This window comes from Mercurialis annua, linkage group LG7, assembly GCF_937616625.2.
Source record: "Mercurialis annua linkage group LG7, ddMerAnnu1.2, whole genome shotgun sequence".
Classification (NCBI taxonomy): Eukaryota; Viridiplantae; Streptophyta; class Magnoliopsida; order Malpighiales; family Euphorbiaceae; genus Mercurialis; species Mercurialis annua.
Window position 1 is genome coordinate 32,070,994 of NC_065576.1, and position 11,073 is coordinate 32,082,066.

The 11,073-nt window shown below is 36.6% G+C and overlaps 1 protein-coding gene and 1 non-coding gene across 2 annotated transcripts; one reads left to right on the forward strand and one right to left on the reverse strand.

The window, feature by feature from the left end:
* Positions 1 to 1,013: 1,013 nt before the first annotated feature.
* Positions 1,014 to 3,272, reverse strand: LOC126657039 (uncharacterized). The gene has a single exon (XM_050351660.1). The coding sequence runs from the start codon at positions 3,270 to 3,272 to the stop codon at positions 1,014 to 1,016; it is 2,259 nt and encodes a 752-aa protein (XP_050207617.1).
* On the forward strand, positions 2,653 to 2,759 carry LOC126658929 (small nucleolar RNA R71). Its single transcript, XR_007634494.1, has one exon. It is a non-coding gene; the product is annotated as a small nucleolar RNA R71 (small nucleolar RNA).
* Positions 3,273 to 11,073: the final 7,801 nt, after the last annotated feature.

Consider the following 11,073-nt stretch of genomic DNA (forward strand, 5'->3'; position numbering starts at 1 on the left):
TCGATCATGTCATTGAAGATGGAAGTCATGCATCTCTGAAATGTAGCAGGAGCATTACACAGACCAAAGGGCATACAGCGATATGCGAAAGTGCCGTATGGACAGGTGAATGTAGTTTTCTCTTGGTCCTCTGGATAAATCAGAATTTGATTATATCCCGAGTATCCATCAAGAAAACAATAGAATGCATGACCCGCCACTCTTTCCAACATCTGATCAATGAACGGAAGTGGAAAATGATCCTTCCTCGTTTCTGTATTCAGCTTCCTGTAATCAATACATACTCGCCAACCAGTAACTGTGCGAGTTGAGATTTGCTCTCCCTTGTTGTTTTCCACGACTGTCATACCTCCTTTCTTAGGTACGCACTGAATCGGGCTTACCCATGCACTGTCGGAAATGGGATAAATAATGCCCGCATCAAGTAGTTTCACAATTTCCTTATGAACTAATTCCTTCATATTTGGATTCAGCCTTCTCTGCCTCTGTGCAGAGGTTTTGGATTCATCCTCGAGATGAATCTGATGCATTACCACAGAAGGACTGATCCCTCTGATATCTGAGATCTGCCACCCAACAGCCAAAATTCGTCCCTTGACTGTGTTGATGACCTTCTGCTCTTGCTCCTTGGTGAGCTTATTGCTGATAATGATAGGTAAGGTACTGTCAGCTCCCAAGAAAGCGTACCGAAGATGTGCTGGTAAAGTCTTGAGTTCCAGCTTAGGTGGCTTTTCTGAAGAAGGAGGAGTGATGTGTTTGTTCTTGACCAATGGCTCAAGAATTGGTTCCTCCTCGCATTCTTCCTCTTCTTGACTGGAAACCAACTGTGCATTCGCACAAGTGCGAATATGTGCTCGTACGGGACTTTCCAGTTCTGTCTTTTGGTCTGCCACAGGGCATTCACAAGTAAACTCCATACTACTTATGTCATCCTGATCCCAATCAGAGTTCAATATGGAGTTGTTTTCTTCTATCCGCTCTTGCACTAGTTCGTCCACCATGTCAATCTGCATCTATTTCTCCTCGATATTGGGGTGGCGTGTAATCTTCTTCATGTAGAACTCAACACTCTCCTCCCCAATTCTCAAAGTCAGTTTACCATTATGCACATCAATAAGAGCTCTGCCAGTGTTCATGAACGGTCGCCCCAAGATCATCGGGCAGTCCCTGTCGGCTGCATAATCAAGGACAACAAAATCTACAGGAAATATAAACTTGTTAACCTTAACCAAAACATCCTCCACAATCCCATGTGGCTTCTTCAAAGAGTGATCTGCCAATTGTAACATCATTGGGGTAGCTTGTACCTGCTGATCACCAAATATGCTCCGGAACAGAGATAGGGGCATCAAATTTATACTAGCACCTAAATCACACAGACAATTAATGGACTGCATGTTACCAATAGTACAGGGAATAGTAAAACTCCCTGGATCCTGAAGTTTCGTCGGAAGATTGCTCAAGATGATTGAGCTGCAGTTCTTTGTCATGGGTACTGTACCTTCTACCTCCCAACTCCGTTTGTTGGTGATGATCTCTTTTAGAAACTTGGCATAATGTGGCATTTCGCGTAAAGCGTCAGCCAGACTGATGTTGATTTGCAGTTTCTTGAAAGTGTCTAAAAACTGGTGGAACTTCCAAGTGTCTTGCGGTTTCTTCAATCGCTGAGGGAATGGTATTTTTGGTACGTACGGAGGTAGTGGAGTAGGTTTAGTGACTACCTTTTCAGGTTCCTTTTCCTTTCTCTGCTCCTTTTCTACCTCTGTGCTAGTACTTGCTGCGTATGGATCATCCAATGCCTTTCCATTCCTCAGTTCAATTGCTTTCAAATGTTCTCGGGGGTTTTTCTCAGTAGTGGATGGTAAACCCCCTTGATTTCTGTTTTGGAGTGCTTTTGCCATCTGCTGTATTTGCAATTCTTGATTGTGAATAGTAGCAGCATGATTCTTGAGTGCTTGCTGAGTCTCTGCGTCCTTCTTCAGCATCAACTCCATCATTTTGTCCATTTTACTGTGTAGAGACTCTCCCTGTTCTTTCTGCTGAAAACCAGGTGGATGCTGTGGCCTACTATTCTGATGGTGGAAGTTTCCTTGATTTTGGAAGTTTCCCTGATTCTGCTGTGATCTTTGTTCTCCTTGAAAACTAGGACCTGCCTGATTGTGGGTCTGATTTCCATTATCCTTCCATGAGAAATTTGGATGATTTCTCCACCCTGGATTGTAAGTAGCAGCATATGGATTATTTCCTGGTCTCTGTCCTCCCACATAATTGATTTGCTCGTTGATCTGCTGCGACATCACATAGCACTCATTTGCCGTATGGCTAGGATCTCCACAAACCTCACAGTTACTCTGAATTGCCGCAACATTATGAGTGTTGGGTGTTACAACTTGTTTTGTGAGAAAATCCTGTAATAGTGATTTGACTGTCTCCACTACTGGGTCAGTAGCAACTGCCATCACTCCTCTCTGAGCAGGCGCCTTCTCCCTCTCAGTTGGCCAAGAACAGCTGTTCACTGCCAACTCGTCTAACAGCTCAAATGCTGCATCAGTGGTCTTCCTTATCAATGACCCTCCTGCGGCTGTATCAATGATACTCCTGGTCTGATCATTTGACCCATTATAGAAATTTTGGATCAAATTTTCTCTGGTAATATGATGATGAGGAACTTTTCTCTGCAATTCCTTGTACCGCTCCCATGCGTCACTCACTGATTCTCCATCCAATTGCTGATAAAGCATGATATCTCTAGTCAGCTTTGCGGTCTTCGCCATGGGAAAGTACTTGTTCAGGAATGCCTTGGCCAAATCTGGCCATCTGTTAATGCCAACTCTAGGCAGAGCATGAATCCAAATTTTCGCTTTATCCCTCAGAGAAAATGGGAATAAGCGCAGCCAAACTTCATCTTCTGTCATGTTACTGAGCTTGAATGTACTGCACACCTCCAGGAAATTCGAGATGTGCGCATTTGGATCTTCATTTGGTAGCCCATAGAACTGACAGCGGGCTTCTAACAACTGAATGATACTGGTCTTAATCTCGTAATGGTTTGCCCGCACAGGATGTGCAAAGTAACCATGCGTAGTATTTCCTACATTCGGCTGGAAGAATTCCATCAATGTTGGTTGTCTCTGCCTATTATTAATCTGTCCTTGCAGATCCTGTGGATTCTGCGGATTCTGCAGATTTTGCGGATTCTGCAGATTTTGGGGGATTACTCTGTTATCCCCTTCATTATTCAATCCAAGCGGATTACCATCTTCGTCTGCCATATTTAGATTCTTTTGAGCTGATTTTCTGATGCTTCGCTCAAAAGTTGTGAGATCTGGTTGAAATGTTTCTAAAGGTAGACCTTTGCGACGTGTATTATGCATACACTACAAGAAGAGTACCTGTATCAACAAAAACAACAAAACCCACACGTAAAACAAGAAAATAAAAGACTAAAACAAGCCGAGCTATCCTAACTTAGATGTTTAAAGATATGCTTTCCCCGGCAACGGCGCCAAAAACTTGTTGAGAAAATTGCTGCAAGTGCACAGTGTCAACTCGTAATATAGACTGTGAAGTCCAGATATCGTACCCACAAGGAAAGCAACTAAATACACCCAATTACGATACTCAATTTGGATAGCCAAAAGGATAATTTGGTTGAAGTGATTTAAAATTAATAAAATAGAATTAAGCAGATTTAATTTAGGGTTAATTACATATAAAATCACCACCTTTACACGAAATTGCAAAAATAACACGACCTTTAAATCGTGGCAATTCAGGGCACCACCTTTCATTTCTTTTCAAAAATAACACGGGCACATTTTTAGTGGCATTTTTGCTGACGTGGCGTGACACGTGGCACTCTCATCTGGTGTCCAAATCAGCAAAATTTTATCAAAAAACGTGCCCATGTTGTTTTTGAAAAGAAATGAAAGGTGATGCCCTGAATTGACACGTTTTAAAGATCGTGTTATTTTTGAAAATTCGTGTAAAGGTGGTGATTTTATATGTAATTAACCCTTTAATTTAGAATAAAATTAAGCTTTGAATAAAAATGGGTTTAAACAATAATAAGGAAGATCAGGGATTATTAATTTTCTTTATGTCATTAATCTCATGGGATATTTGGATTATGTTATCAATTTAATGGTTCAGGCTAGTCTAATGCATCTATAACTCTCTCTCAAGCCGCTATAGATAAAAATATACAAATAACCAATTAATAGGCAGATTACTCACTCTCGTGTTATAAAATACCAAATCAAGTGATTAAATGACATTTATTAAGCAAACCTCAAGAACACGTATTCATTAACTCACTCTCGTGTTATTAATTCATACGTTGTTAATTAACTGATCTATTTCAATTAAGCTCTCTCAAGTCATAATTAAAACATAGGGCAGTGAATGAATTGGCCAAAAACATTCAAGCATTATGAGCATTAATTAACACATCATTTTAATAACAATCCAATATCCCAATATGATCAAGTAGACATAAGTCCAATTAATAATCCCCGAAAATGGGTTTAGCTACTCATAATTAAAGGAAATTCAACATAACATATATGGAATTCATGATTAACAAGAACACAACGGTAATTGATCTCTCAATAATGTTGTACCTTAACTCCGGAATTCCAATATGTTTCGCGTAATAATCCCAAACTATAGAGTAGAAATGATACTAAAATAGACTACCTCTAATGGCTTGTCTATGATCTAAGATGAAAACTACAAAGGTGATCTCAAAGATGTTTAAGATCCCGAAAGATTTATTGATCTCTAAAAGAAAGATGATTTTTCTCTACACAAATGCAAGCTATTTATAGAGTTGCTAGGAGTGGAGCTCAAGCCAAGAATCTCTATTCTCTTCATGGAATTTGAGTGATGATCAAGCTTTGGATCTCTTCTTTCCATGTAGAGCGGAGTAGGGAGCAAGTTCTTCCATAACCGTCTTGAGTGAATCAGGGTTCACTTATCTCGTTTCCAAAGATAGCTTGATTAAATCTCATCTTGATTCATACTTTGAGTGCAAGCCAAGGAAGATCTTTTTGAGTGTGAACCCAATATATGTTGCTTATGGAAGATGTGTGAACGTATCGGCCAAGAATCCCCACGCGATTCCCGAGAATCGGATTTGAACTCCGAGATCAGGAGTCAGCCGGCCCTTGGCCGGCTCATAGTCGTGGGCCGGCTGAAGGCCGGCTGAGCTGCTGCTTGTGGCTTATTTTCCTGTTCGATTCGTTTTGACTCGGTTTGACCCGAAACTTGGTTGGCTTTCTTGAACTTAGCTCGAATCCTTCTGGCTCTGACTATTTTTGCATTTTAACTCTGTTTTATTCCTAAAAACTCAAGAAACATTAAATATTTACATTCTACAAATAATTTAACAAATAAGCGAAATTAACTAAATAAGCGTATATTTTACATCATAAAATACTAAAAACTAGTAGATAAATGACCTCTAAATGACGTAAAATATACACTTATCAGTCCTCGTTGATACGATTTAACAAACGTTAGGGTCCTCGGTGACCCCTAAAAAGGGCTTAGATGATACAATTTAAAAACGTTAGGAGCTTATTTGACCCTTTTCGAACGTTGAGGGCCTATTTGATATATAGGCTAAACATTAGGGGCTCATTTGACCCTTTTTCCATGATTAGAAATTCCACATGCCTCATACACAATTGGTTTGTTACACGAATAACATAATGTAGCAATTTCATTGAATAATTTTCCTTAATTTTCAGGTGGTGGGAAGATATAAATCTTGAGAACGAGTTAACTTACGCTAGATGGGACAGAATTATGGAGGGATATCTGATAGGAGTTGAGGCACATTTTGAGCCTCAATTTTCTCTATCTCGCAAACTCCTTGTCAAATTCGTACTACTTTTATCACTGTTAGATGATACATATGATACCCATGGTACTCTGGAAGAACTGCAATTCCTTACCAATGCATTTGAGAGGTATCGCAAAAAAAAATATTGATTTATATGTTATTTTTTAGTCGTTAAAAGACAAACCTTTAATCAATATCCAGGTTCGACAAGGATGCCATTGATGATATACCATCAAAGAATACCAAAATTGTTTATAGGGAACTATTTAATTTCTTTGAGGATATTGAGAGGGATGCTATCAAAAAAGGGAGATCTTATAGTGTTCGTCACACAAAGGAGAAAGTAAGCAATTTATTTTATGGACACATACACATACACATACATACACATACTTACATCTCTAGAACTAATTAAATTTTGTCTTTTATTTTTCAATATGTTAGTTCCAGCAATTGGTGCGATCCTGCCATCTTGAAGCGCAATGATATTATGGTCAATATTTGCCATCCTTCAATGAGTATATGCAAGACGCGTTGATCTCAAGCAGTTTTGGTCTACTTATACCAATGGTCTTCATCGGAATGGAGAAACATGCATGTGTCAAAGAATTTGAATGGTTAGAAACAAATCCTAAAGTTGTCCAGGCTTCAAAAGTATCAGCTCATCTTTTAAATGACATAGTTGCACGCGAGGTATATATTTATATGTATATACGTACATATACACTTTTTTAAAAAAATTTCTTAGAGTTTCACTTAACTCGATCATGACCTGTTTTGTTACAAAATGAAGGATGAACTAAAGAATGGACATTGTTTAGCTTGGGATTGCTACATGAAGGAATTTGGAGTGTCAAAAGAGGAGAGGCGATTGAGGAGATGAAAAAGCTGGTGGAAGATGCATGGAAAGATATGAATGAAGAGATCATGAAGCCTAATTTCATAGCAATGCCTGTTCTGATGACTAGTCTAAACCTCAGTCGGGTAATGGATATAGTTTACCTTGATTGTCAAGACGGATACACCAATTCATTAAATTCCAAAGATGAAGTCCACTAATTGTTCTTTGAACAACTACCTTTGTGAAGTATTTCTACCACTCTTTTATCTCCGGTATGTGTGTGTACTTTTTCAGTCATACACCGCTGAACAAAAGTGTATGTTTTTTAGTGTTGCTTTTCATTGTATCATTTTCCCCTTCTTTATGAATAAAAAAATTGCTTATAAAAGATGTCATATGTGATTTGGAGATTTTAGACCCATATGAGCAATCAATTCATAAGTAGAAAAAAATTAATCATTAGTTTCATTGCTTTCTTGGTTTATAATTATGTTTGTATTAAGAAAGTTATTATTTCTAAAGTCTAATATATTAGAGTAATAATCCCTTAACAAAAGCATGTTGAAATAAGAAGGTTATTATTTCCCAAGTCTTATCTATCAGATTAGCTCTTTTGCTTCCTGGGCTGAATTCTAAATATCAACATGCTTTTATTAAGAGAAGAAGTACTTTGATAGGAATAGAAATACTCTTATACTCTATGTGTATTTCGGACCATATTTATGCATTTATGCATTTGACGTTTGATTTTGAATTTATTTGTACTCATTTTGTGTTTATGCATTTAAGACAAATTGTACGTTTGTTTCATGAGTTTTATGCAGTTTGGAAGCCTTCAAGGTGAAAATTTAACAATAGTAGGAATTTGTACGAAGATCCGAAGAAAACAAACGCTGAAAGAATAAATTCTTATTTGTAAATTGAACCCCATTGAATTGAGTGAAGATTTTGTTGTACTTAAAGACTTTCAATGACTTTGTGTTCTTCACGAGAAATAAATTAGTAAGTTCTCTAATGAATAAAGAACTAATTTGGAGGTGTCTACATCAAATTATGAAGTTTCAAAGTTGATAGTTGCGCAATAGAAATTGAGCGTGGGAACGCACGAAGTGAAGCGTGCGATCGCACACCACTTTATGCGACAACTTGAGATCGCATGATAGGAACATGTATGTCAATACGTTTTGGACCAGGATGATGTGTAAGAAGCTTTCAGGAGGTGCAAGTGCACACCCAAGGGTGCAAACGCACACTTTGCTACTATAGGGCACTTAAAAGACAAAAAAAGCATCCCAACTCCATATGAAGACATTTTAACTTGAGGGAACTTTGTCATTACACTTGGGTATGAATCATAATCCTACTCCAAGATAGAAAACATATAAATACCTCCATTATCTTCAAAATAAAGAGGGTCACCTTACAATTAGACATATACAGTAGGTAAGTGATTAGATTAGTTTTAGCTTAGATTTTCATTGGATTTCACCAACAACAAGAACCAGCTGGCTGGAGCCTTGCTGGTGCTGGGGACAATTCTCACTTCAATTCAACATCAAACAACTCTCACAACTCACCTCACAATCCATTACAAACATCATTGGTTAGTTATTTTATAACTTAATTAAGTGGATCGTTGGTTGGTTATTTTACATTTTGATTTAAATATAAATAAAAGAAATTAAATTGATTTTGGATATCAAATTGGCTAAAGTACAATTTATTCCCTAATTGGCAAAAGTACAGTTTAGTCCCTAATTGGCTAAAGTGCAATTTAGTCCCTAAAATTTTATAAACTTAAAATGGTTAGATTTTTGGGTTGTAACTTGGGTTACTTAAAATTGAAGTTATTGAGTTCCGCTTTTAAAATGGATTATTATTTTATTGAATTATTTTTATAAATATAAACTCGGGTTTATATTGATAAATGTTTTGAGTCGGGTTAAACTTGGGTCACCCGACAAGTGAGGTTAGCTTGGTAGTTAATGATAACTCGGCTAACCCACTATTTGGAAATTATAATTATTTAAAGAATATTAAATAATATTTGATAATTGGATTTTAAAGCGAGAACTCAATAAACTTATATTAATTGGGCTTTATTACCTATTGGGTATTTTTGTGTGTTCTGCCTTGTTTTATTCCGACGTGCTATTTGTACTAGTCCTATGTGATGTCTAGTACTCTCTAGAGTTAGGGTCTGTTTTAATAATTATTTTATTTGTCTAGACCCGTCTACTGTTCGTGCTTCAGAGGCGAACCGGGATTAGTTGCTTGCCGGTATTCACGTGGATTAGCAAGCAGTGAGTTTGTACTTACTATTTACCGCTTTATTAAGTAAATTGTTATTTTCATATTAAATATATATACTGTACGTATATTTCGAACTGTTTTTATATTATGGCTTCTAGTTGGAACATGCTACCTAATGGGCATCATTAGGACTGCGTGCGCACCGGTAATGATCTGGGAAAGATAATTATGGTATTGTGGTAACTCGGTGTGAGCATAGCTCTCGCGACCAAGTAGAGTAACTCGGTGTAGCTCAGCTCTCGGGACTCTGGTACAAGTGTGGTCAGTGGTAACTCGGTGTAGCTCAGCTCTCGGGACCAGACCTGTTGGATTATGTTTATTATTTATAATTGTGGATTAGGGTTCCAACTATTATTCGTAATATCGTTATTAAATGTTTTAAACGGTTTTAAAGGTTTTCCACTTAATAAATGTAGATAGTGGTATAAACTCATCTCAGTATATTTGATCCCGTTGTTTTCCCAATTTTCCACAGGGTTATGATCTGAGAGAGTCTGATGATCTCCGCATTTACTTTTCCTCGGAGGTTCCTTTTATTTTTTATAAACTGTAAAACTGTTTTATTCTTAGACCGCAGTAGTAACTAGACGTCTTTATTATTATTATATATTTTTATTGGATTGGTTCGACTGGTGATATTGCTTTGGCATGTTATATTATTTACATTGGTTTATGATAAATCTATATTAGACTCGGAATTGGATAAGCATGTTATTTTAACTGTTGAATATTATAACTGCTAGATTTAGACTGAAGTCTCGGTTGCCCCCGAGCATTGGTTTTCTACAGATTTATGTGTTAATATGTTAATTGAAAGGCTAGCTACGGGTTTTGGTATTACATTACCCATACCCTAACGCCGGTCGCGATTCATGAAAATGGGTCGTGACAACAATCAACCTAGAAAACTTCAAATTGATAAGTATAAATCCTTTATCTTTAGTTTGTGAATGATTTGCCTCAAGAATCAAGAGCTACGGTGAAGAATCCTTCAAGATGTGGAGATGGGGTGGGTTCGGCCAAGTGAGGGGAAGAAGATGAAAGTTTTCCTTTTTTTTTCCTTAATATTTTTTGTTTTTCTTATTGAATGAAATAAGTGGATTCTTAAATCACTTAATGGTTGACACATGTCATTATTTTAGTGGGTTAAAGGTCCTTTTTAACTTAAATGTTAAACAAACGTGCTTTAATTCTCAAAACGACTTCCCGTTATGCTTAACTCTCAAATTGATTCCCTGAAATTCTTTCTTTCTCTTTTCATTTATGATAAATGAAATGAATAAAATTCATTCCCTTACTTGTTAAGTTATTGGCTAAAGACCCACCTTGCCTCAAAGTGGCTAAAAGTTTATTTTAGCTCAAAACGGTTAATTTGCACTTTTAACTCAAATTCTCAATTAACCGTCACGAACATTTTCATAAATATTATTAGCTCGGGACTTATATTTTATTTAATATCAATTTTCTTATCTTTCACTTAGTCCCGTTAATAACTACTTCAACGAATAATAATTTCTACTTCAAATAATTATTTTTTAATCCGATTAATTCTCTTATTCCATTTATACTTCGTAAGTCGAGTCTCATTCCCGACATACTTGACCTTAATCTCACAATTTAGGACTCGTGGCACGACCAATTATCGTAGTATTTTTAGGGTTATTACAATAATAAATTTTTGAAACCGTTGCTTTTATTGGTAATTTGCATCAATTTTATTTCTATTACAATAGTATAAAAAAAACTGCTACAATAACTTTCAAAAATCTATTGCAGGGACTGCAACCTAATTTAAAATCATTGAAAAAGACACAAGGCAATGGTTTTCATACATTAAGCAACAGTTAGTCCATGTTGAAAGTGATTTATGTAGTAGTGAATGGTCTTCCTCTATACTGAGAAAACCAACCCATATCTGCTCTAGTCCTTCTATGAGAGATTTATCGTACTACGTCTTTAAACATTTTTGATTTTTTAAATTTTAAGGTGTAGTTCTATATATTATTTTCTTCAATTAAATTTTATCTGTATATATAAAAATTATTATACATGTGATCAGATAAGTATATCT

Coding starts and splice junctions, on each gene's coding strand:
- LOC126657039 (XM_050351660.1), bottom strand. CDS start 3,272: ATGGCAGACGAAGATGGTAATCCGCTTGGATTGAATAATGAAGGGGAT.